The sequence below is a fragment of the Acartia tonsa genome, chromosome 1 (genome assembly GCF_053477335.1).
Source record: "Acartia tonsa isolate MP-2025a chromosome 1, ASM5347733v1, whole genome shotgun sequence".
NCBI classification, from domain to species: Eukaryota; Metazoa; Arthropoda; class Copepoda; order Calanoida; family Acartiidae; genus Acartia; species Acartia tonsa.
The window spans coordinates 30635699-30663029 of NC_137260.1; the positions used below are offsets into that span (position 1 = coordinate 30635699).

Sequence of the window (27331 nt, forward strand, 5' to 3'; positions counted from 1 at the left end):
TTAAAAAGACAAAACCTTATTGTTAGGGAAATGTTCTTTTCTTAAGTGCTGTTACATAGACAGCTGAAATTTTTAGTATTTAATATTCACATTTTCAGTTCAAATATCATCAGTTTTCATGAAAACTATTCTTGTTAATGATAACTTTCAAGACTATTATACTATTGTTTTTTTTTAAGGAAAGAAACAAAGTCTCCTTGGAATATTTATGGGGGATATCTTCTGTCAATTCTGAAGAATAAAAAATTCGGAGCTTTCAAAGCTGACGTGAGTTTTTTTGGTTTACTTACAACTCATTTTCTAAAATATTATTTATATCATTAATGTTTATTTATCTCTCCTTGTTAACTAATTTAAATGAAGCTTGATATAGGTCCTATGATTGTTTAAGTTTTTTTTTAATAGCGAAGCTACTCTAAATTTCCAAGTGTGTGTCTGACCTTTTTGGACTAAAGTGGGAAAACTTGTGATTTTCTGTTATTCAGGATGATAGATCAAGTAGCTTTTTTATTTAATTTTTTTTACATATCTCCATACCTGTTTGTGTTTTTAGTCTGAATTTCATAATTTTTGTGGAAAATAGTATCAAAATTTAATTCTTCTAAGCATCAAATATTTAATTTACTTTTACCGTCGGTATGTCACTCATTATACAAACTACAGACATAAAACAATCAAAAGATAAATGAGAAAGGTTTCGTGAATTTTTTCTCCGATTATCCATTCTTGATTTTATCTTGTTTGTATTCCATTCCATGATTTCCTTGTGCTTTGCTACTTATGGATGTTGTCATCATTGTTTGTCATCCTTCGAATATATAAACTTAGACTCTATCCGTGTGTCCTATTGTTAGATTAACGATATGAGCTTTCCGCTACGGACGGATCCTTAAAGGAAGTAAAAATGCTTCATTTCATAAATATATTGTTTAGTTAGAGAAAGCTTATGAAGAGAAGTTTAGTGAATGTCTTCCAGTGAATTGGGTGGAAGAGTTAGAAGGAAGATATGTTTTTATAGCTAACAAGTAAGAAAATATAGATTAATAGCATAACATAAAGGAGGATGTGTATAAGAATGGTGGTTTACTCGAGAACCCTTTGACCAAAGTTGAGCTAACTCCGTATTTATGCTTCTACAAGGGCCAAAGTTGGGGCAAATCAACCAAAAAGGGGATTTAATTATTTAGTACCCTTAAAATTCATCTCACAAAAATTTCATTTTATACTTTTTTATAGATAATTTAACAACAAACAAATTTGCTTTTATGTTTTTTTCTGTCATTTGAAAGAAACATGGAGATAAAGGTCATTTTATGAAGGAAGATAGAAAATTACCAGATTAACCCCTCCCGAAAATAGCCCCCCCTTACCCTATCCATCTATCTATCGATCAATCTATCCATCAATCTATTCATATATCTATCCATCTATCTATCCATCTATCTATCCATCTATCTATCCATCTATCTATCCATCTATCTATCCATCTATCTATCCATCAACTATCTTGAATTTCGTGTTTAAAATGTCTAATTAGGGGTTTTGGTTATCAGAGCAATATGAGAATTTTTTAGTAGCGCAGCTACCCTATCACTAGCTTTTTGGGCACTTAAAAGTGTAACTATGTCAATTGTAGTCCAATTTTAGTGTTCAAAGTGTCAAATTTGGGGTCTTGGAATTCATTTCTGTAGGAGGGGAGGGGATGGCGTAAATGGGGGTGGATGGGGATCCTTATTTTAGCAAGCTACAAGTTTCACTTTATTTTTATGTTTAATAAATCAATTATAAATGTGGGCATGATTAACATAAATTTTTATTAACTAATATATTTATAATGATATTATGATTCTTGTTTACTGTTCATATGAATACTAGCGGCTTCGCCCCTAGCCTCTAGGGGATTTGCCCCAAGAGGTAATTAAACAAGGATGACAACATCCATGAAAGAAGCGAAGCTCTGAAATGGAAGGACAAACAAACATTAACACTTGTGAAGTGTCAGAACTGAATATTAATGCATGTCTATACAAATTGTAATTAAAACTGATTAAATACATGTTACTGTTTAAGGACATACTGACGTTTTTAGGACTTGATTATAGAGATGCTTCGCTTATAACATTACACCTTATTGAAATAGGAATCAGAATTCAAAAAATCAGATGAATAGGATATTTCTAATATTCAAAACCATTATTTGTTGTCAAAAAAGTAAAAATCAGCTTGTTATAAATGGATGTACGGACTTTCTGGTAACGATTATAGAGTTGCTGTGCTTTCTAAGTCGTACCCAACTGTTGTAGAAATCAAAATGAAAAGTTTGAGATCGATAGGACAGTTCTAGCCTGTTTAAGTTAAGTAAAGAGCTATCTGTACCAGACGTACGGATGGACCGACCCTAATTATAGAAATATGAAAAAATTGAGGAGGATTTTTATTTTTGAAAAAGTGCTTTAAACAACCACAGGACCAGTAGATATATTCCCTGAAGAGTAGAATTCAATCGGTATAGTGGTTAGTGAGATCTTAAGATATGGGCGGACAGACAAACAGACATCAAGCTACTTTCTATTATATATTAACACCTAGGGATCTAAGGAACAAAACAATAACTGATTAATATGTACATCCCCAATATTGATACATATTTAATAAATACATATTTAATAAATTATATTACATAATTATTTGTCTGTAGATGACAATTAGTGGTTGAAAAGTTTTGACACTTATCTTAATAAACCAACCAATAAAAAATCAATTAAATTTCCTGGAGTTCTTATGCTAACGAATATAAAAACGTTATTATAAAACTTTGAAGGTTGGGGACTAGTGTAATTAACAGTCCCCTCCCATTCTAAATAAAACTGCTGATGTTAAACATGAATACGATGTAACTACATAATTTAAAAACAAAGCATTACCAATAGACAGACAGATAGACTTCTTGCTAATTCCAATTTAGAATGATTATAAGAACCTCACGTTATTTGCATATTAACTTTACCTTTCCGCAGTGAGGTAGGGTACATTAGGCTGTTTATAACACTAGTCCCCAAAGTTTTACAGTTGTGTGTTCAAACGTTTTAACTATTAACTTTAAGCTACACAAGGGGTAATTTTGTGTATTATCATTGGGGATGTACAACAATTTATTGACCTTTGTCTTATCCCTTTAGATCCCTGATATTTGTAATAATCTATAGAAACGATTATTTAGTTACATTAAAACATCAAACATAAAGAAGTTTAGATTCAGGTTTAGCCCCCCCCCCCTTCTCCTTCCCATCATTTAGTGCTATAGAACTTGAAAATATTTATTATTAACTTTAATTCTAAGTCAGAATAAATATTTCCCATGCAATATGTCTATGTTTTTGTGTCTTTTATTTATTTGAATTATATCTTAAGTTTTGACTTTAAAAGTGCATTTAAACGCCTTTTCTTACAAACTTTTCGTGCACTTACGTTCAGAAAATGGACTAAAAACCCCTATGGGGGCGCGGGGGGGTAAGTGAAACCAGTACTGGCGAATAAAATATGTCTTTGGGTAATCAAATATCGTTTTTTTAGCCGGCGACACCCGGCGAAAACATGTTTCCTCTTACTGTCTATTTAAAAGTTGATTAAAAAAACAAAAAAAAACTAAAATCTTGACTTCAACTAGAATTATTTAGGACTAATTTCTTCAATCTGTGTTTTTTTCTTTTATACTGTCAAAATATATGTAATGCATGACTCATCAAAAGATATTTTGTCTAATTACGTTAATTCTAAGAGATTTTTTAATACTTTTAAAATTGTTGGTGAAGCACAAAAAGTATGCCTTTTTCTGTAAGAAAATTTTTGCATTTCTTGACTTCCATGCATTAGAATACTTACTTGAAAAGCGTATTTTTACGATTCCTTTGAAATCTGATGTACACTGGGTATGATAATACTCATAGAATGTTTAAAACTTGATTTGGGGGTGGTGAATTGATGCCCCTTGTTGCCCCTATGTGCAATGTTTTTTTCAAAAGTACTGAATTTACTGAATTCACGATAAATCTTGAAAAACGAGAATTTGAAAAAAAATTATTGTGGTGGGGGCACAGTGCAGCAAATGTACGTTTTTTTTTGGACATTTTATCTAAGTTTACTAAAACCTTTATAAATCGATCAATTCTGGATGTATATAGTTGCTTAATATCAATTTAGAATTGGCATTGAAATGAGAAAAGAATACAGTCTTTCTTTTTTATTTATTAAATATCTTAAGATGATTTTACCGTCAAAACTGAACCTCAAAATATTCGACTTTTTTCTCCAATGTCCTATTCTTAAAACATATTTTTATTTAATACTTTATTCAACAACTAGCGGCTGAGCCTCTAGCATCTAGGACCTCTATATTCAAAGGGATTGGAAGGGCAAAAAATAGCCTAAAACCACCTCAGGACCGTTAAGAAGCTTCACTGTAAAGGAGAACCATATCAGTTCAGTGGTTAGCGAGATCCTTCGCTACAGACTGAAAAAAGCTTACTACTTTATTTAATTGGATGGATGTAGGTTTCTAGTTAGCAGCGCAACTTCTCTAGAAGTTTGATTTGTCCTTGCAAACATTGGTTACTTAAGATTTTTATGAAATTCAACAATACTTTGTTTGTTGACGGACTTGAAAATTCTCGTTTTTAAAGGTATATCCTAAATTTAGTGCTTCTCCTGTGATTTAGAAGATATAGGAACAAAATCTTATTCGGTGGACCATCAAAATATATTAATATATAAAACGGTGGTGTGACCGCCGTTCATTGCCGTTTTGCGCAGCCGCAAATTTTTTTTACATTTCTTGCTGAATTAGACAATTTAGAATCATTTGAGACCATGTTGTTTTTTTATTTGTTTTTTACCCTTTATAATAAGCCTGTGGGGGGACTGCCGCCGCCAAATTTATAGAAAAAAATAGGTCTCAAATGGTTCCAAATGGCCTGATTCGGCAAGAAATGTAAAATAAAATTAGGCAAAGGCGGAAAACGGTAGGAGTGGCGTTCATCCCTCCGTATTTATTAGGTTTTACTGACCCATCAAAAAATATTTTGTTAAAATATCTTGAAAAGCACAAAAGCACTGAATTTAAGAGTTCCTTGATAAACAAGAATTTTTAAGTCCCTGTCGAGTTTGTTATAAGGATAAGATTAAAAGAATAAGAACAACATAATCTCAAATGGTTTCCAAATCGCCTAATTTAGCTAGGACCTGGCAGAAAACGGCGTCCTGTTGCCGTTTTATTCTATGAAAGAATAAGATACCAAACTTTGGGTAAGTATTGACCCAACCATAAAGATTTACTTAATTATATCTAAAACTAAGCGAGTAGCACACAAAATAACATTGCTAGTATGTAGTGTTACTAGATTCCACAACCTCCCTTAAAGGTATATGGTAGACAAAAGAACCTTGACACATTTTGTTTCAAATTTAAATAAGAATTAAACATATATCTAATTGGGCCCTATATTTTCTTTTTTTATCAATAAATCATGAAACTTATTTGAAATTATATGAACAGTAAGTTCATTCCATTAAAAGTAGTAAACATTTGACTTAGCCGTTACCAAGATCTTAATTTCAAGATAGAAAGACAGGCAATGTTCTAAAATATTTAATTGATTTATTTAGATTAAATATAACTTTCTTTTTTATATTGTTCTTGTAAATATAATAGATAAAATAACGTATCAAGTGCTATGCAAAAGTCAAATAGTTGATACTTTTTTAAGTAAGTACTTTTAGTAGGACCTCTAAAAGATTGCATATTTCTCATAAGAAGCCTTTTGGGCATCACTGGGACACATTTTTTTGTTATTATTATAATCAAATCAAATTAGAAATGTACGTGTGAAGTGTGCCCAAGCGGCTTTTTTTTGAAATATTAATATATGAATATAAAAAAATCTTAATAAAGACGAAAGAAAAATTGTAATTTTTTTTAAATTGTCTGTAATACAACTAAAATGAAAGAAAATAATAATTTCTAAATTTTATTTCAGTTATATATCTATTGTCATAAATGATTTTTATCATTAAAAGCAATATACAGATAAACTTGCATTAAAATAAATTGCTAATATGACATGAGGTGGAAAAATTTAATTTCTTTGATTTTAGGATATTTTTTGTTTAGGTAGCCTACTTTGAAGGGCTGGTACTTCGTCAATTTTAGTTATTTCAACTCCTAGCTTCACCAATATACTCATATTATATAGATATTATGTTTAAAGCTCAAGATTTAATAGTTCGAAAATTTGAAATGTCCAACTTTGCTGCACTGTGGGGGGGGGGGGGTGGCAGGGTTAGTTATGAAGGAAAATTAAAAAAAAAACATGGTTTAAATGATTCCAAATTGGCTAATTTGGCGAGAAATGTAAAAGAAAATATTTTTCGACTGCGGCGGAAAAGGGCGGGAGCGGCTGCCATCCATAATCTTCAAACTTCAATGTAACTTTGACCCATTAGAAGCTTTAATCCAAAGTAAGCTCAATTTTAGTCAAAGGGTTCTCGAGGAAACGTTGGCAAAAAAAAACTCTAACTTTGGCTACAATAGGGCTAGATAAATGGTTCTATCAGTTTTTAAATTCATTAACCGATAATGTTAAAAAAAACATCAGTTTTCATGAAAACTAATCTTGTTTAGTTTTGGTGATGATATTCTTTTGATAAAATCTCTACCACACGAAGAAATTGAAAGGTAAAGGAAATTTCTTATTAGGAGTCTATCTGTTTGCTCTTAAAATCTCGCTAACCGTTGAATTTATTAAGTTGCAATTTTCAGGGTTTTAACCACCAACAAAAATACATAGCAAAAGTCTACCTTGAAAAAAATGCTGTTCCTAAATTAAGAAATTTCGGTATTATCCTCTTAGAAATATTTTTTTCAATATTAAAAATTTGAGTCCCCCCCCCCCCCCCCCCGCGACAGCGAACTATTAACAAACTCTGGCCGCAGCGCTCGGCTCCCCAGCCTGCCTAGCCGCAGCGCTCGGCTCCCTTGCCTGCCTAGCCGCAGTGCTCGGCTCTCTAACCTAACCTAAAATAGTTGTTCGTCGGTCGTCGAGGGTTGGAGGGGGGGGGGGGGGGGGGTGGGGTACAAAATTGAAAAAAAATGAAGAAAAAAAAAGAGGATAACGCCGAAATTTCTTATTTTTTCTTAAAACGCCTGTACCAGTGTACACACAGTATAAAAACAATTTTACAACAAAAAAGATTTCTTTTACCTATATTTTTTTCAATTAAAAATGTTGCTTTCTAAAAATAAGTTTTTTTTTGTTTTTATACTGTGTGGTTTTTTCCCAATAAGGAGGTGGGGGATTTGTACTCTTATAGGAAATTAAAATTAAGTATCAAATTTTGACATGGCATTTTGGGCAAGTCTTTATAGTTATCAACCTAATTCTTTTGTGTAAACTCCCATATATGATTGGATCAACCTGTAAAACTTTGGAAAATGAATTTTGGGACTAGGGGCTAGGGGTGCAAAAGATCCCCAAAAACACTAAAATTTTAAGTTATGAGCTTATTTTTTAAGATATCGAGCTGATTTTTTTAATGGAACCTTTTGTTACATAAATGAGTTGATTAGCCACATCATATTACATTTTTGCACTTTACTTCTAGGGGCTTGTAAGCTCAAAACTTTTAAATTTTGTATTTGGGGGGGGGGGGGGGGGGGTACCCAAAAAGCCCCTAGAAGGATAGTGCGTAAATAAAATCTGTAGTTACTATTTATTTCAGTATGTGAAAATAATTTCCAATAAAAAAATCAGCTCAATATCTTTAAAAATAAGTTCAGTACTTAAAAGTTTTATAGGCAGATCCAATCATATTTGGGAGTTTCCAAAAAGAATTAGGTTGATAACTATATAGACATGCCCAAAATGCCAGGGCAAAATTTGATACTGAATTTTCTTTTCCTATAAGTGTACATACTCCCCCCCCCCTTATCAACCAGTTAAAACCGGACTTTTTAAAGTCCCTGGACTTTTCTAGAAAAAGCCGGATTTTTGCCAACCCTGAATGGTTTGGTCTATTTTCCATAAACAGTATTGTTTTTAATTAATTTTTTTTTTCAAAGCCATTCCTCTGTTTCCTTTTCTTTGTTATAACATTCAACTATACATCTTCTATTTTTTTTATAATACTAAATTTGAATCAATTTTGTTTTTAGGGTGAATATAGAGTTGGGAAATGTGTTGGATTGCATAGATGATAGTGTTTTAGAAATACCCCCTGTCAACCAGGATAAGGTTTATCCATTTAATTTAATACCATTTTTAAAATTTGTCTGATCATTAAAATTATTGAAAAATAAAAATTGACCTATCAAGATTGTTTAAATTAAATGGTGTATTCATCCGAAATAGATAAAGAGAGGGATTACCTTAAAAAAAAACATTAACTAATATTTTTGAAACATTGAAATTTATGTATAGATATTTCCATTATTTATATAGTGCAAAACTGTAGACGATATTAATGAACACAAAGAATTAGAAACCTGTCCTGAAACAGGTAATTTTAAAAATAATAACATTAAAGGTAAAATAGAATGTGCTCAGGGATCTAGGGATGGGGCTATCGATTATATATTCAATATTTTTAGTGGTCCTTGACTTTGGTAAACCTGTTAGTGTTTGTGAATGATTCTGCAGGTTTAGCTAGAATTTGGGGACCAAGGGGGGGGGAAGTTCTGCCACTTTCGCGTAAACAGTGTGCAGTGGACTAGGTATTGATTTTATATTATAGGTTATTTGGGATAAAAGTATACTTTTGGGTATTAGTTCACGTATATTTAATCATTTTTTGAATAGGTCTCCAAGTTCAGGTGCTGCAGGCTGGAAGGTCGTTTCTGGACAGGTAAAAAAATTAAAAAAATTTTGTTTGAAGAGTTAGAGAGCAACTTATAAAACAAAATATGCTTCTTTTTGAATGTTATTAACATATCTGCAGAAAAAATTAAATTCGGCCTCCAGGTTCAGGTGCTGCAGGCCTCCAGGTACACTCTGGACAGGTAAAAATTAAAAAAAATTATTTGAAGAGTTAGAGGTACACTTATTAAATCAAATATGCATCTTTTTGAATGTTATTACCATATTAGAAGAAAAACTGACAATCGGCCTCCAGGTTCAGGTGCTGCAGGCCTCCAGGTACACTCTGGACAGGTAAAAATTAAGTTTTCTTATTTGAAGAGTTAGAAGTACACTTATTTAACCAAATATGCATCTTTATGGATGTTATCATCATATTTGCAGAAAAATTTAAAATCGGCCTCCAGGTTCAGGTGCTGCAGGCCTCCAGGTACACTCTGGACAGGTAAAAATTAAAAACATTTATTTGAAGAGTTAGAGGTACACTTATTTAACCAAATATGCATCTTTTTGGATGTTATTACCATATTAGAAGAAAAAATGACAATCGGCCTCCAGGTTCAGGTGCTGCAGGCCTCCAGGTACACTCTGGACAGGTAGAAATTAAAATTTCGTATTTGAAGAGTTAGAGGTACACTTATAAAACAAAATATGCATCTTTTTGGATGTTATTACCATATTTGAAGGTAAATTGACAATCGGCCTCCAGGTTTAGGTGCTGCAGGCCTCCAGGTACACTCTGGACAGGTAAAAATTAAGTTTTCTTATTTGAAGAGTTAGAGGTACACTTATTTAACCAAATATGCATCTTTATGGATGTTATCATCATATTTGCAGAAAATTTAAAATCGGCCTCCAGGTTCAGGTGCTGCAGGCCTCCAGGTACACTCTGGACAGGTAAAAATTAAAATTTCTTATTTGAAGAGTTTGATGTACACTTATTTAACCAAATATGCATCTTTTTGGATGTTATTACCATATTTGAAGAAAAAATGACAATCGGCCTGCAGGTTCAGGTGCTGCAGGCCGATTGTCATTTTTTCTTCAAATATGGTAATAACATCCAAAAAGATGCATATTTGGTTAAATAAGTGTACATCAAACTCTTCAAATAAGAAATTTTTATTTTTACCTGTCCAGAGTGTACCTGGAGGCCTGCAGCACCTGAACCTGGAGGCTGATTTTAAATTTTTCTGCAAATATGATGATAACATCCATAAAGATGCATATTTGGTTAAATAAGTGTACCTCTAACTCTTCAAATAAGAAAACTTAATTTTTACCTGTCCAGAGTGTACCTGGAGGCCTGCAGCACCTAAACCTGGAGGCCGATTGTCAATTTACCTTCAAATATGGTAATAACATCCAAAAAGATGCATATTTTGTTTTATAAGTGTACCTCTAACTCTTCAAATACGAAATTTTAATTTCTACCTGTCCAGAGTGTACCTGGAGGCCTGCAGCACCTGAACCTGGAGGCCGATTGTCATTTTTACTTCTAATATGGTAATAACATCCAAAAAGATGCATATTTGGTTAAATAAGTGTACCTCTAACTCTTCAAATAAATGTTTTTAATTTTTACCTGTCCAGAGTGTACCTGGAGGCCTGCAGCACCTGAACCTGGAGGCCGATTGTCATTTTTTCTTCAAATATGGTAATAACATCTAAAAAGATGCATATTTGGTTAAATAAGTGTACATCAAACTCTTCAAATAAGAAATTTTAATTTTTACCTGTCCAGAGTGTACCTGGAGGCCTGCAGCACCTGAACCTGGAGGCCGATTTTAAATTTTTTTGCAAATATGATGATAACATCCATAAAGATGCATATTTGGTTAAATAAGTGTACCTCTAACTCTTCAAATAAGAAAACTTAATTTTTACCTGTCCAGGGTGTACCTGGAGGCCTGCAGCACCTGAACCTGGAGGCCGATTGTCATTTTTTCTTCTAATATGGTAATAACATTCAAAAAGATGCATATTTGGTTTAATAAGTGTACCTCTAACTCTTCAAATAATTTTTTTTAATTTTTACCTGTCCAGAGTGTACCTGGAGGCCTGCAGCACCTGAACCTGGAGGCCGAATTTAATTTTTTCTGCAGATATGTTAATAACATTCAAAAAGAAGCATATTTTGTTTTATAAGTTGCTCTCTAACTCTTCAAACAAAATTTTTTTTATTTTTTACCTGTCCAGAAACGACCTTCCAGCCTGCAGCACCTGAACCTGGAGACCTATTCAAAAAATGATTAAATATACGTGAACTAATACCCAAAAGTAAACTTTTATCCTAAATAACCTATAATCTAAAACCAATACCTAGTCCACTGCACACTGTTTACGCGAAAGTGGCAGAACTTCCCCCCCCCTTATGAATGACGTCATGCGAAATTAAAAAAAAAGGAAAAAAAATTTTCTAAGAGGATAACGCCAATTTACTTAACTGGTTAACTTCTGTACCAAGTTCAACAATATAGCTCAATATTTAGACCATTTTGCTTACTGTTCAAGTTCAGATGTAATTTCGCCCCCCCCCCCCTATCTAATGTTAGTAGCGAAGCTACTCTATAATTCACTAAAAAGATGAGAGTTCAAAAATATTTTTTTTACAATTGGGTTAGTTTATGTTATATGGCTAATAGCCAAGCCAAGGCAGGCCAGGGGACCGAGCTCTGCGGCCATGGTCATTATTTTGTGAGGGGGAGGGGGGTATAAAAATTGTCAATTGAAAAAAAATTCCTAAGAGGATTAGGGATACCGTTTTTCCTGAGATAAAATTCCTCCTTTTGGACAGAAACTTCTTTTTTATTCTTATTGAAATTTATAAATTTTTAGTTGAAGCGCAAGTAACATCTCGAATAACATCACTCGAGTTGGAATCTTTGCAACAGGAGGAAAGATTATTCACATCTCGAACTCGCTACTCTGGACCTGGCCAGTCTAGTCAAACCAGAAGGTGAATTTTCTTACTGTAGAGTAAAAAGATGTTTGTATGTATCTGTTTATGTTCCGGTAGATCTCTTAAACGATTGGTCCAATGGCCAGTGAAGAAAAGTATTGTACTAGTAGAGGTTAAAGACCAAAAAATATTTTTTTTCTGAACAAAAATAAATGCGGTGACGGTACACCTCATCCCTCTTGAAGCAAAGCCCCTACAGTTTTCATAAAGAAACAGTCTTTTGAATTTATGTTTTTATAGCCATCAATAAAATAAACTTTGGCTCTGATGATATTCATACTGATCCATAATTTTCTCAGTCTTCATGGTCTTTGCCAATTTAAGTTCTAAAGGTGTGTTCTTATAGACGTAGACAGGCTTATTATTTTTTGAAATTGTAACATAGATTGCGAAGACCTATTCAAATATATCAACTGAATGAACTCAGTGAGGTTGTCCTTGGAATTACTGATAGAAGAGAAGACCAACGGGTAATTGATGCATTTTTAAACCTTTTCTAGTAATCGTTATTTTAATGCCTGTTGGATAAAAATACCATATACCTTTTACTTATTTCTTCACTTTCGTTTTTTAATGCCTCCTCGTCATTTTAACTGCAAATTTGTGTGTCTGGAACAGGGGGGGAGGGTGGGTGGGTTAAATGCAACCATCTGGTAATCAATGCGCAAATGATACTTAGAATCCGAATTTCAGGATGCAATTTAGAATGAGTAATCCTTGGTAGGTCTATTTTCCCTAAATCGAAAAAAAGTTAAAAAGTCACGGCTAACGGCTCAGCCGATTTTTGGCTGTTTTTAGGGCAAATCTGTCATCAATTACATTTATACATTGATTACGAGATGGTTGCATTAACCCCCCCCCCCCTCTCCCTTACGTAGGAATCAAATGATATTTGTATATTACTTTCACTTACTTTCACTTATCCGCGTCTTGCTGTTTCAGCAAATTCGGCCACTACATTTGGTATTAAATTGATACTCTTGGCATTTTATAGCTTCTAATAGCCGTTTATAGTCAGTTCTAGCTGTTACATTTATTCGATTTAGGGGAAATAGACCTATCAAGTATTACTCATGCCAAGTTTTATAACGAAATTCGGATTCTAAGTGCCATTTGCGCTTTGATTGCGAGATGGTTGCATTAACCCCCCACCCCTCTCCCTTAATAACTTATAAAAATAATAGACTTTAGAGAATACGAAAAAGAGGACCTAATATATTATGAGTTACAAGCAGTCCATATTTATGTTATCTCTCATTTAAAAAGCTGTTGATATTATTAAACAAATATTGTTTAGTTGCCACTACTCAATCTTGATGGAGATGTTGAGATAAAACAAGGAAAAGATAAACCTAATCTAGGTAACATATTTTATACCTATTCATGAAGAAATTGAAAGAGTTTTACCTCTACGAACTTTTAATACGAGGTAAACAAACTATAAATACCTGAAAAATTATTATGAAACATTGGCTATAGAAGGTTTAGATTAATGGTTCTTTAGTTTTAAAACCTATAACCAATTGTAATCAATATGTATGGTAAATGTCAAGGACTTCTGATTTAATCTGCTTTGAAAATCAAATGGTAATATGTTGGGGGGTAGATACACCACACTTTTCTGGGATCTTGACAAGTGAAGTATCAACTGTGGGGAATACCAAAGGATGACTCCATGCAAAATTCGAGCCGGATCCGGCCAAAACCAGCCGTGATTTTTATATAAAAAAACCGGTTTCTTCCGGTTTTTAGGGGGTATCTGTAAATCAGTTCAGCTGGAGCAAAACCTGGAGGTACAAAAATTTTTACTTTACATGAAATTTAGCCAATGCAATTGCCTGCAAAACTGTACTTCAGCATCAACTTGATTCGACAACTCTTTCCCCTCCTAAATGTCCATTAAAACCTCGGAAATGGCAAAAATCGCCAAAAATCATGCCTTCGGCGTCGAATTACGGCTAAACGGTCCGCCGGAGGCGAATCAAACCAAATTAAAGAAATGTCCGCCTCAAAAAGTTGTTCAACATTAAAGAGATGCTTGAAGTCTCTAAAACGACTCCTTCCCCTCCTTTAAGGGGAAAAACTGAAAAAACGCGATTTTCAAAAGTATGCCCACTTTGTGGGTGTGGGGGGCACTAAACCCGTCACCCCAGGGTCACCAAATATAAAGTCTAGGCGGCCCACAATGCCGAATTTTTACCAAGTGAAAGTCTTGTGTCATTATCTCTTATGAGAAAAAAGTTATTAGCTGTGGGTAAATTTCGAATTGTGATTTTTTTGATGGATTTCTTTAATGAAATGATGCTGGTAAATTTTTAGGCCATTTTTTGCGGTTTTCGGCCCACCACGCCCAAATGGTTTGAGATAATCTCACGGGACCTTTTGCCCAACCTAAGTCTGGTTATTTGTGAGGTCTAAGAAAAAAAATCAGACTTACGCAAAAGATTATGATTATAATCTTTGCACAGAAAAATGGCACGCGGTGAGGGTTAGAGGGGGCAAAATGAGCCGACCAACGAATTTTGACGGCGCGCAGCGACGTCGTGCTTCATCCAATCCAGGATTTTTTTTTTTTTTTTAGACCTTACAAATAACCAGACTTAGGTTGGGCAAAAGGTCCCGTTTGGGCGTGGCTGGCCGAAAACCGCAAAAAATGGCCTAAAAATTTACCAGCCTGTCATTTCATTAAAGAAATCCATCAAAAAATCACAATTCGAAATTTACCCACAGCTAATAACTTTTTTCTCATAAGAGATAATGACACAAGACTGTCCAATCAAGTTGATGCTGAAGTACAGTTTTGTAGGCAATTGCATTGGCTAAATTTCATGTAAAGTATAATTTTTTGTACCTCCAAACGGTTTTGCTCCAGCTGAACTGATTTACAGATACCCTCTAAAAACCGGGAAAAACCGGTTTTTTTTTATAAAAATCACTGCCGGTTTTGGCCGGATCCGGCTCAAATTTTGCATGGAGTCATCCTTTGGTATTCCCCACAGTTGATACTTGACTTGGCAAGATCCCAGAAAAGTGTGGTATATCTAGGGGGGGGGGGGGGGGGGATTTTACCACTTTCGCTTACTCCGTAATTATTAGGCTAGATATTTATGTGAGACAATAGGTTATTTGGGTATTAACTCATGTATATTTAATCATTTTTTTGGATAGGTATCCAGGTTCAGGTGCTGCAGCTGGAAAGTGGTTTCTGGACAGGTTAAAATTTTAACATTTTTTGTTTGAAGAGTTGGAGGTCAACTCTTAAAACAGAATATGCATCTTTTCGGATGTTAACATATTTGAAGAAAAAATTTAAATTGGCCTCCAAGTTTAGGTCCTGCAGGCCTCCACTCCAGGTCCAATCTGGACAGGTAAAAAATCTAATTTTTTATTTGAAGAGTTAGAGGTCAGTTTAGAAAACAGAATATGCATCTTTTTGGAAGTTATTAACACATTTGAAGAAAAATTGAAAATCGGCCTCGCAAGTTCATGTCCTGCAGGCCCCCTTGTCCACTCTGGACAGGTAAAAATGGTACACCGACAAACGTCCTAATACGACAAACGTCCTAATGCGACAAACGTCCTAAACGACAAACCTCCTAAACGACAAACGTCCTACCGTGACAAACGTCCTACTGCGACATCTCTTTAGTAAAACGTCCTAAAAATTTTCAAAAATTATGAAATAAAAAAAATCTTCCAAATTTAAGGACAAAATCCTCTAATTGTAAGAATACTTATCAATATAAAATTCAAAATGGCGATAATTAACACAGGAAAATAATCTTTAACTGAAATTTATTTTTTGAATAACTTTAACCATAGGCTAAATTTTAAAAATCTGTCCGACAGTTTTCCCAAAGTCTGTGTTGGCTATCAAATGGTATGGTTTCGAACCCGATACATCCTTGCATTACAAAATTCGACCTTTAAATTTTTAGGACGTTTTACTTAAGAGATGTCGCAGTAGGACGTTTGTCGCTTAAGACGTTTGTCGCGTAGGACGTTTGTCGTAGTAGGACGTTTGTCGCGGTAGGACGTTTGTCGGTGTACCGTAAAAATTAAAATACCTTCTTTGAAGAGTTAGAGGTCAACTTAAAAAAAAGAATATGCATATTTTTGGATGTTATTAACATATTTGTAAAGCAAATAAAATCGGCCTCAAAGTACAGGTCCTGCAGGCATCCAGGTCCACTCTGGACAGATAAAAATTAAAATTGCTTATTTGAAGAGTTGGAGGTCAATTTATATAAATGGCCTCCAGAAGCCATTTGGAAATCTCCTTTTATTTTTCTTCATATATGTTAATAACATACAAATAGATGCATATTTTGTTCTTTAAGTTAAATCTTTGGATCTACTGCAGTTCATGGTAAAATATTGCTGGTAACGAATGCTTTCTGGTTCCTGGCAATATTACAAGATTCCTGGATCCAGCAGCACGCAAATTCCCCTAAATCCTAGGTTCCTGTTAGCTGGCAATTTGCAAATTTTCCAAGTTACCAGCAATGACAGAAGATTACTGGCTTACAGGAGTTTTTACCCCATACCCTTTTCACAATTTCTTAGGGGGTAAACAGCAATAATTAATAAGGGACAGTAATTTCAATTATTTTATGTGCATTCCTAATAGAGGTGGGGGAAGGATTTAGAAGAGTGGGATCTTTACCTTTAAATTTAACTGTTTCTATCTTTATATCAACTTTCGCGCCAAAATTTGGGCGCGCTTATTTGTTTTTATAATACATTGAAAAGTGGGGGAGATATATTTGCAATTATAATCGTATTGGTAAACTGATTTTTTTTCTAAGTGAGGCTCTGCATTTAAACAGTAAAACAAACAAACTTTAACACCTGTAGAATTTCAAAACTTACAACCTATTAATTTTAAAAAACAGTAAGAAAAAAATTGTGTAGGTATAAACTTGTTGAAAATTAAGTAAATTAATATAGGATTCAGTTTAAGGGCGTTCTAGGACTGTTTGGTTACGGTTTTATAGTTTCTACGTTTTTTCAATCAAGGAAATTTTCCAATAATCATAATCCAAAGTTTGAAAATGATAGAACAATTCTAACATGTCTAAATTAACAAAAAGAGTTAACTGTGACTTACAGACCATGATTATAGAAAAGCTTCACTCTTATAAACTCATTAGAAGGAAATTTATTTGAGTGAAACCATGTAGGTAAGTACTTAGATTTTTATTTCAAATTATTCTATACCCTTCCCTTTTTAGGCTTTTAAATCTCAAATCAATAAACCTTTACACACATAAAATTAAATTCGCGCAAAAATTTCGTTACTATTTCTGAAGGCGCTTAGTGACCTTTCAACCCATCCCACTCGATAGTGTATAGCTATAGCTGTTTGAATTCCATATACGCCATCCCCTCCCCTTTTGAGGCTGTATGAACATTAGGGGAAAGTTTAACATTTTATTTATCTAGACACCATAAAATATAGAGTAATATTTTTTGTTTGTCCAATAATTTTTAATATCCACTGAATCGATTGAGTTTTTCATTTTAAGCAAGCTTCACTAATGTGTCATAATGGTTTCATGCTTTTAATACGTTAAAGATTTTACATGACTCTAAGCTTTTTTGTTCTCTTCATAACTTTTTAATATAAAGCAGCTTGATGCTATTGGCGCAACCGCTAGTCTAAGTATATAAAGTAGTAAGATTTTTTTGTCTTTAGTGAAGGTTATTGCTAACCGCTGAACCGATATGGTCTTTCTTTACAGTGAAGCTTCTTATAGGTCATAGGATGGTTTTAAGCTATTTCATCTTCATAAAAAAAAGTCTGGGTATGATTTTAGTCTATTTTTCTATCCCTTCTAAAATAGAGCCCCTTGATGCAAAAGGCGTAGCCTCTAGTAGTATAATAAAGTATAGGATTTAAATCTAAAATATTTTTGAAATAGCAGGCAGGCATGCGTTTCAGTTTTGGTTTTAGAATAGTTTCTTTCTCAGGAAAAGAAGTTTAAAACTTGACAAACAGCAAATCACTTTCATATAGCCTAACTGCTTTAACTCTCCAAAATATTTAATATACGGATTTCGTGGCCATTTATGTGGTATACCTCACACTTACAAAACTAAACATAATCAAGATTAGTTTTTCGATTTCTTAATATTTATACTGCCCCATCCCTTCACGCTGCGTAATTCCTGGCTAATTATATAATATGCCTACCCAAATTCTTAAATTTTAACTTTCATGCTAAATGGAAGCCATGCATGTTCTATAAAGCCTCTCATATTTTTATTATTGTACATTTGTCCGGGCCATTTTCTTGATGTACCAACCAATAGTAAATTTATAATAATACTGTTTATAGGTAACAGAATCCTGCAATATTTATACTAACTCCCCCCTCCCCTTTCCCTTCAATATCTCCAATTATCATTGGTGTGCATGTATACATCGTGCCTATTTATATGGAATTTTTGGTGTCCAACTTTTAAACTGTGGGGTAAGTTTAATAAAAGGGTAATGGGAATTAAAAAGGGAATTATTGCTTTTTAACAGGAATATTTCAAACATGGCAGTGGCCAGGAATATGCATAAATTGCCAGCAACTAGGAAAGTTAAACACTGGTAGCTCCAGAAATATTTCTTATTATGCTAGATTCAGGAATCTTCTAATATTGCCAGGAAACAGGAAGCATTCGTTACCAGCAATATTTTACCATGAACTGCAGTAGATCCAAATCTTTAAATTAAGTATGTTAATAAAATCCAAAAAATGCATATTTTGATATCTTACCTGTCCAGAGTGGACCTGTAGGACAACTTGGAGGCTAATTTTGATCTTTCTTCAAATATATTATATATCCAAAAAGATGCATCATATTCTGTATAAGTTTACCTCCAACTCTTCAAATAAGAAATTTAAATTTTTACCTGTCTAGAGTGGACCTTGAGGCCTGCAAGGACCTGAACTTAGAGACCGATTTCAATTTTTTCTTAACTTCCATAAAGATGCATTTTTTTCAATATTTTTTCCTGTCCAGATAAAAAACCTACCAGCCTGCAGCACGTAAATATACGTGATTTACTACCAAAAAATTTTTAAAGCGAAGCTTTTCTATAATTAGGGTCGGTCCGTACGTCCGTCCGAGATAGATAGCTTTTATTCGTTAATTTAGGCATGTTAGAATTGTCCTATCGATTTCAAACTTTGCATGATGATTCCTGTAGTAGTTGGGTATCACCAGTGTCCTGGATAGGAAACAGGTTTTTTTTGACATACGTCTCACAAGACCTATGTAGTCATGACCGGGAGATGATAACGGTTCAGTACATGACTTTTGTTAAATCACAGCTGATCATTTTTGTGGATTTTTTTTAAAATTACTTTTTTACCCAAAATTTCTTAGTTTTCCCCCAAAAAAATCCAAATTTTCTCACATTTGCTGCTTAGTTAGCCTAAATTTAGGCAAGAAAAGTATAATAAGTAACAGCTGAAGATTGGGCTATCACCTATAACAAGATCTTTCAGAATCAATAGAATAAGATTTGTAGTCAGAAATTGAGTAAGAGTTATATACTTTGAATTAATGTTCAACAATAAATTTGCTCGTCAGAACTGCTTCTGGCCTCCACCATAGGCTTTCACCTGGCTTCAACATGATTCAATCTATCTGACTTTGCCTTTGACTAAGCAACATTATGTTTATGCCCTCAAATTTCTTTCACATAAACTTTCTCTCCTGTCAATCCACCTGTAAAACTTCTTGATCCATGTTTCAAGACATTGAAGTTACCATCCCTGTCCTTCAACTTTAACAAGTATGCCTCATAATACTGTCCACTAAACAGGGTACCTCTCTCCACCCTGGTATAGCTAGACCTCTATTCTAGCTGGATGACATGGTTCACCCAGCATTTAAATCTTGATGGAAGTTAGTTTAGAATTCTGACTCTTCTTTCAACTTCTTGTTCTGGTACTTGTTAGTTATTGAACTTGTGGCTTGACTTTTGCCATATGAAGGGATTACCTCTAGATTCAGAATAAAATATCAAGTATTCTTACGTTTTACTTCCTTTGGTTTCCTATGAACCAGCTACTGTCATGAGCATACATGCAGTACTTTTCAGCTCCTCAGTTCCACTAGGTGGCCCCTCTCCTCCTTATAGAAAAATATCCTCTTATAGGTCTGCATTTAGGTGTTAAAAAATTTTTTTGGAGCTACGCGCCAAAAAATCACTAAATTCAATTTTTGGCGCTTCGCGCAATAGTAACACTAATACAATGGTAATTAATTTTTATTAGAATTAGATATTATGCTGATGACAGTCAAAGAATCCCCTTCTTAACAATCTTAAAGCAATTTTATAGTTTTTTGTGAAAAAGAAATATTTACAATTTTTTTTAAAAACTGAATTTTGATCAATTTGATTGGTTAATTAAAATGATTGATATAAGCTACTCTATAATTCTCTATGTCCGTCCGTCAGTCCGTAACGCTATGGGGGAAATGGGATTTACTCAGCTCCTATAAAAGATAGAATGCTGAAATTTTTTGACAACATTCCCATCATTAAGGAGCACAATTGACTATAAAACATCATTGGCGGTTGGACCACTTTTTAGCAGGTTTTAGGCTATTTAAATTTTCCGTCGTTTAAAGAAAACAACGATGAAGGCCAGACTGCCTTTTTAGCAGGTTTTAGGCTATTTTTATATTTTTCACATTTTTCTCCATATTTTCAGTGTTTATGGTCCGATTTTCAAAATTTTTTCAATTATTGATATTAAGATTAAATTTCCCGTCTTTTAAAGAAAACAACCATGACGGCCAAGCTGCCTTTTTAGCAGGTTTTAGGCTATTTTTATATTTTTCACATTTTTCTCCATATCTTCAGTGTATATGGTCCGATTTTCCAAATTTTTTAGGTTAAGGATATAAAAATTTAATTTTCTGTTGTTTTAAGAAAACAACCATAGCGGCCAGATTGCCTTTTATCAGGTTTTTGGCTATTTTTATATGTTTTACATATTTCCTCATAACTTTGTTTTTTTTATCCAACTTTTTTGGGATATCAGGATCAAAATAATTTTCCCCATTGTTATGTGCATCTTTAATGTAATTTACTTTGACCATCGTCATCATACAAAATAAAACAAGGTTTTGTGTTTATTTTATCCAATAAATCTATTCTTGATTTTAATAAATACACTTTAAATCTACTTGTACGTATTCCCATCTATGATTTTTGTGCTTCGCTACTTATGGATGTTGTCATCCTTGTTTACTTATTATTACTTAGGTAGTTATTTTTTAGACTTCAAGAAATATTTTTGTATAATGAATATTAAAGGGGGACGTAACTGAAGCTTTTTTGATGCAGGGGGGGGGGGGGTTTCTCAGGAACCACTTGATGAACCGTGTAAATTTTTTGGACTTAAGCTTTTATGGGTATGAACAATAACATCTTATGGTTTCAAAGTCAAAAAACCCTAAAAATTGACCTAACCTTATTTTTTTCAGAAACTATTTAATCAAGAGAGATGATTTCTTAAACTTAAGCTTTTATGCTTATAAACTAACTTATAGTTTAGAAGTCACTCCCCTGCCGCAAACCCCTAGCCCTCCGGGGCTCAAATAACCCTACAAATGAACTTCATTTTCTCAGAAACCATTTGATCAATAGAGTTGATTTCTTAACTTATGCTTTTATGCTTATAAACTTACTTTTAGTTTAGAAGTCACCCCCCTGCCGCCAACCCTAAGCCCTCCGGGGCTCAAAAACCCTAAAAATGAACCTAACTTTAATTTTCTCAGAAACTATTTGATCAAAAGAGATAATTTCTTAAACTTAAGCTTTTATGCTTATAAACTAACTTATAGTTTAGAAGTCACCCCACTGCCGCCAACCCCTAGCCCTGCGGGGCTCCAAAAAAACCCTAAAAATAACCTAACCTTAATTTTAAAAATCAGCATGTTTTAATGGACATTTGGACTTTCTGTTAATGATTATAGAGTAGCTACGTTTTTTAAATTGTACCTAAATGCTATAGAAATTATCATGCAAAGTTTAAAATCAATAGGATACATATAATATGTTTGAATTAACGAAAAAAAGCTAACCCTCACAGACCAAACCTTATTAAAGAAAAGCTTTGTTTGAACAAAATTTTTAATTAACAAAGTATAGAGTCCCAACTCTTTTTCCCATGACAGTTGACAGGGGCGTCCAAGCTTTTTATTTACCCCCCCCAAAATTGTTTGGGGGGGGAAAATACCCCCTCCTAAATGGTTGGAGGTGCCTACGGCACCCCCAGGGTAGGGATAAATTGTAAATGGGGGGAGTAAAATGAAAAAAAATTTCTTTTGGGGGTGGGTAATCGCCCCATTACCCCCCCCTTGGACGTCTATGACAGCTGAAGTCTTAAATATCTGCATTTAATAATGCGGTTCCTGAGAAAACTGAGGTTAGGTTATTCCTCTGAAAGCCTACTAAAAAAAATTTACTAGAAATTTAAGCTAAAGTATATTTTTTAGGGGGTTTTTGAGCCCAGGGTGGCTATGGGGTGGGTGACTTCTAAAATAAATTAAGTTCATAACCATATTTCTGCCAAACAAAGTAGTTTATACACATAAAAATTTATCTCTATTGATCAAATGGTTTCTGAGAAATTGAGGTTAGGTTCATTTTTAGGGTTTTTGAGCCCCGGAGGGTTAAGGGTTGGCGGCAGGGGGGTGACTTCTAAACTAAAAGTTAATTTATCAGCATAAAAGCTTAAGTTTAAGAAATCATATCTATTGATCAAATTTTTAGGGTTTTTTTTGGAACCCCGCAGGGCTAGGGGTTGGCGGCAGTGGGGTGACTTCTAAACTAGAAGTTAGTTTATTAGCTTTATAGATTAAGTTTAAGCAATTATCTCTATTGATTAAATGGTTTCTGAGAAAATTAAGGTTAGGTTCATTTTTAGGGTTTTTTTGGAGCCCCGGAGGGCTAGGGGTTGGCGGCAGTGGGGTGACTTCTAAACTAGAAGTTAGTTTATTAGCTTTTTAGATTATGTTTAAGCAATTATCTCTATTGATCAAATGGTTTCTGAGAAAATTAAGGTTAGGTTCAATTTAGGGTTTTTTTTGAGCCCCGGAGAGCTAGGGGAGTGACCTATAAACTATAAGTTAGTTTATAAGCATAAAAGCTTAAGTTTAAGAAATCATCTCTATTGATCAAATAGTTTCTGAGAAAATAAAGGTTAGGTTCATTTTATAGGTTTTTTTTTATCCCCGGAGGGCTAGGGGTTGGCAGCAGGGGGATGTCTTTTAGACCAAAATTTAGTTTGTAACCATAAAAGCTTAAGTTTAAGAAATCATCTCAATTGGTCGAATGGTTTCTGAGAAAATTAAGGTTAGGTTAATTTTTAGGGTTTTTTTGGAGCCCCGGAGGGCTAGGGGTTGGCGGCAGGGGGGTGACTTCTAGACCAAAAGCTAGTTTATACCCATAAAAGCTTAAGTTAAAGAAATCATCTCTATTGGTCAAATGGTTTCTGAGAAAATAAAGGTTAGGTTCATTTTATAGGGTTTTTTTTATCCCCGGAGGGCTAGGGGTTGGCGGCAGAGGGGTGACTTCTAAACCAAAATTTAGTTTATAACCATAAAAGCTTAAGTTTATAAAATCATCTCTATTGGTTGAATGGTTTCAGAGAAAATTAAGGTTAGGTTAATTTTTAGGGTTTTTTTGAGTCCCTTAGGGCTAGGGGTTGGCGGCATGGGAGTTACTTTTAAACTAGAAGTTAGTTTATAACCATAAGAGCTTAAGTTTAAGAAATCATCTCTATTGGTCGAATTGTTTCTGAGAAAAATAAGGTTAGGTCAATTTCTAGGGTTTTTTGAGCCCCGGAGGGCAAGGGGTTGGCGCAGGTGGGGTGACTTCTATACTAAAAGTTAGTTTATAAGCATAAAAGCTTAAGTTTAAGAAATCATCTCTATTGAATAAATGGTTTCTGAGAAAATAAAGGTTAGGTTCATTTTTATGGGTTTTTTTTTGATCCCGGGAGGCCTAGTGGTTGGCGGCGGGGGGGTAACTACAAAACTAGAAGAAGACTTTGAAACCATAAGATGATCATACCCATAAAAGCTTAAGTCCAAAAAATTTACACGGTTCATCAAGTGGTTCCTGAGAACCCCACCCCCCCCCCCCCCCTGCATCAAAAAAGCTTCAGTTACGTCCCCCTTTTACTCATATTAGCAACTATTGAAGCTTCATGAAGAAATATGTAAAAAAAAAATCGTAAATAGTTAGCTTTTTTGTGTAACACAAGAGAAATAAATTGTTAAAAGTTAGCTTTTTTGTTTAACACAAGAGAGAAAAAATACATGATGTCAAGTTCTTATTTCTGTATACAAACTTTAAATGAAGATAGCTAGACTTTGAATAAAGGTAATAACACAAAATCAAATGTTTTTTTTGAAAATTAGGTTATTGTTGTTTATATCTGTAAAAAAGGGGGGAGGCGGATGTGCCACTTTTTCAAACCAAAAGTAAAACATGCATGATCTCAGCCCATAAAAGAGTTACAGCTCTAAAATTCAGCTCAGCAGTTGCTTTTGTGGAGAACAATATTGAATTGTGAAGAAACGGCGGCAGAACCGCCGCTCCCGTCGATTTTTTTTGCATTTTTTCGCCAAATTAGACAGTTCTCAATCATCTGAGAAAAACTTTTTTCTCATAAAGTGTAAAATATTTTAAGTGTCAAGGCAAAAGAAATTTCGGCGGGAAACAGCGGTTTTCGGAGGGAACGGCTGTTCCGCCGCTGTTTCTTCACAGTTTTTATTTTGTTCTCCACAAAAGCAACTGCTGTGCCGAATTTTAGAGCTGTAACTCTTTTATGGGCTGAGATAATGCACGTTTTACTTTTGGTTTCAAAAAGTGTCACATCCGCCTCCCCCCTTTAAAACATGCATTTTAAGTGTCCTATTTTACTTATACTAGGCCTACCTAAAAATACCGGGACTCGAACTGGGCGCACCTGACGCTATATTCTTTAACACAAACTTTGTTTGCATATAAGAAATATTTACATAGACGTTGATTTTGCTAAAATATTCCTATCCTAACTAAAATTATGATAATTTTTAGATTTTTTAAAAATAGGGTAGCTTCGCTCCTCCAAAACAGCCAGACGTGCTTACCAAATGCACATTAGAAGTTAACAGAAGCAAATTTAAGTTATTTCTGAGCTTAAGCAAAAAAATTACATCATTTCTTCAAATACAAGCCTAGATATTGAAGTTTACTTTTGTCTAAAGATCGCAATGTGTAGTATAGAGAACTAAAATCAAAGAGGTTGCTCCTCTTTTTTGGAGGTTGGCCCCTCCTTTTTAATGTGGTGGCCCCTCCTTTTCAAGGTTATAACACCTTAAAATAGAACATAATTCTAATCTATAATACAAATTAGAACGATGTCTGTCTGTTTGTCTGTCTTGTCTGTTTGTTTGTAGAGAAGGATCTCGCTAACCGCTGAACCGATCAGGTATTCCTTTACAGGGTAGCTTCTCATAGGTCCCGGGAAGGTTTATAACTATTTTCTTGGGGGATAGGACACCCCCAACCCCCCCAAAAAATAGTGGGGTCAACTACCCCCCCCCTCCCAAAAAAATTTTTTTTTTTTTTTAATTTCCTTTAAATCTAAAATACGAAAAATTAGTTTGATCTACCGGCTTGGGGCAAAGCCCCTAGAGGCTAGGTGCGAAGCCGCTAGTTACAGGGTGACCACCATGTATGTTATGTTCAATATGTTCATATTGAACACCATTTTAAGTTTTTTTGGTACGTTTTTGTACGTTATTGGTTTTTGTGTTCAATATGAACATTTCAGCATACGTTATTGTACGTTTTTCTGTGGTGTATGATTGTATTAGAAATCATTAATAGTTTGTATTTCTTAAAAACTATTTTAAAAAAAATTTCTGCGCGCTTCGCGCGCCCTTTACAAATTTTTCCTGGGATCTATGACGTAATTGTGAAGCTTCCATGAAATAACTATAGGTACTCAATCAAACATTTCAGTAAATATAAAAAAAAATTCCTCCAATTACAAACCTTACCAAGACAAATTGATTTTTGTGTTTTCATGTACTTATAGGAATGAGATACTACTTTCTATATTACAAAGTAGAACGATGTCTGTCTGTCTATTCGTCTGTCTTAAGCTTAAGATCTCGGTAATTGTTGAATCGATTTGGTTCTACTCTTCAGGTAATATACCTACTGGTCTTGTTGTGGTTTTAGGCTATTTATTTGGGGTTTGGGACAACTCCAACTCCCCTACAAAAAAGCAAAAATATCCAATAAAAATTTTCTATTTTTAAAGAATTAAAGTAGGTAAGTTGGGAGGGGGGGGGAACTCCCTTTAAAAAAAACCCACTCATTTTTTTTTCATTTTAAAAGTGAAGCTTTTCTATAATTAGGGTCGGTCTGTACCGACCCTAATTATTAATTTAGTTATTTAGGCATGTTAGAATTAACCTATTGATTTCAAACTTTGCTTGGTGATTCCTTTAGTAGTTAGGTACGATTTAGAAAGCGTAGCAACTCTATAATCGTAACTAGTATGTACTTACATCCATTCTAAACATGTTGATTTACTTTTTAAACAACAAATTTTTAAATGATCTATTCATCCGATTGTTCTGATTTTTGGTATATTGATTTCTGGGACAACAAAGTATAATGTTATAAGAGAAGCAACTCTATACCTAGTCCTAAAAATGATGCTTATAGAGTAGGTTGCTCTCTAGATAACACATACCTGAGTCTCAGCTTTTTAATTGAACAAACCTCTAATCGATTGTCTTTCAACATCAGTGTACCATATCATATTTCACATCTTTAGTTCTTTAGTATGAAAAATGAATTGTATGGTTAACATCATAAGGAATAAGGTTGAAAAAGTCCTAAAAAATAAGACAATTAATATTACGATATAAATAATTCATTATAGACAGTTAATAGTGAAGGTTATTACAGACTAGTGATGGGAATCCGGATCCGGAATCCGAATCCGGAATCCGAATCCGGAATCCGAATCCCGAATCCGGAATCCGCCCAATTTTCGGCCAATTTTGGAATCCGAATCCGGATCCGGAATCCGTTTTTTATAGCGGATTCCGGATTCTAAATTGGTAGGCTAAATTTAATTTAAATAGGTTAGAAAATACCAAGCACATTTTTAGGACATACGTAGCCCTTAAATTTTTTTCTACATAACAAATTTTAATAGTTACTAATGTGATGTAAATGTTTTAGTTATGCTGGAAGTCAACAATTTAAACAAATCAAGGCTTCAACCAAGTAACATAGTGATAAATTAACGAAAAAAGCTATCCCTCTGTGACGGACGGCCTTTGAAAATACTGCTAGAATCCGGAATCCGCCAAAAATAAGAATCCGGAATCCGCAAGAATCCGTCACTTTTTTTGACGGATTCCTTCAGAATCT

At 34.0% G+C, this 27331-nt stretch overlaps 1 protein-coding gene across 22 annotated transcripts in view; it reads left to right on the plus strand.

Annotated features, from left to right (window-relative positions):
- LOC145329180 (uncharacterized) overlaps positions 1–27331 on the plus strand; it is a 201103-nt gene that overhangs the window by 149139 nt on the left and 24633 nt on the right. For 17 of the 22 annotated variants that reach the window (XR_013882831.1, XR_013882833.1, XR_013882818.1 and 14 more), the window contains 9 exons: positions 180–267; positions 934–1025; positions 6677–6730; positions 8207–8285; positions 8493–8550; positions 11745–11865; positions 12254–12338; positions 13166–13229; positions 15037–15081. Coding sequence is in view for 17 of the 22 variants with exons in the window: in XM_080173217.1 (XP_080029343.1) it covers positions 180–267; positions 934–1025; positions 6677–6730; positions 8207–8285; positions 8493–8550; positions 11745–11865; positions 12254–12338; positions 13166–13229; positions 15037–15081 (686 nt within the window). In the remaining 5 variants the exon portion in view is untranslated. Of the gene's footprint in view, positions 1–179; positions 268–933; positions 1026–6676; positions 6731–8206; positions 8286–8492; positions 8551–11744; positions 11866–12253; positions 12339–13165; positions 13230–15036; positions 15082–18783; positions 18828–27331 lie in introns of those variants that run through there. The other 5 variants (XR_013882822.1, XM_080173247.1, XM_080173255.1 and 2 more) reach the window with 2 other exon arrangements.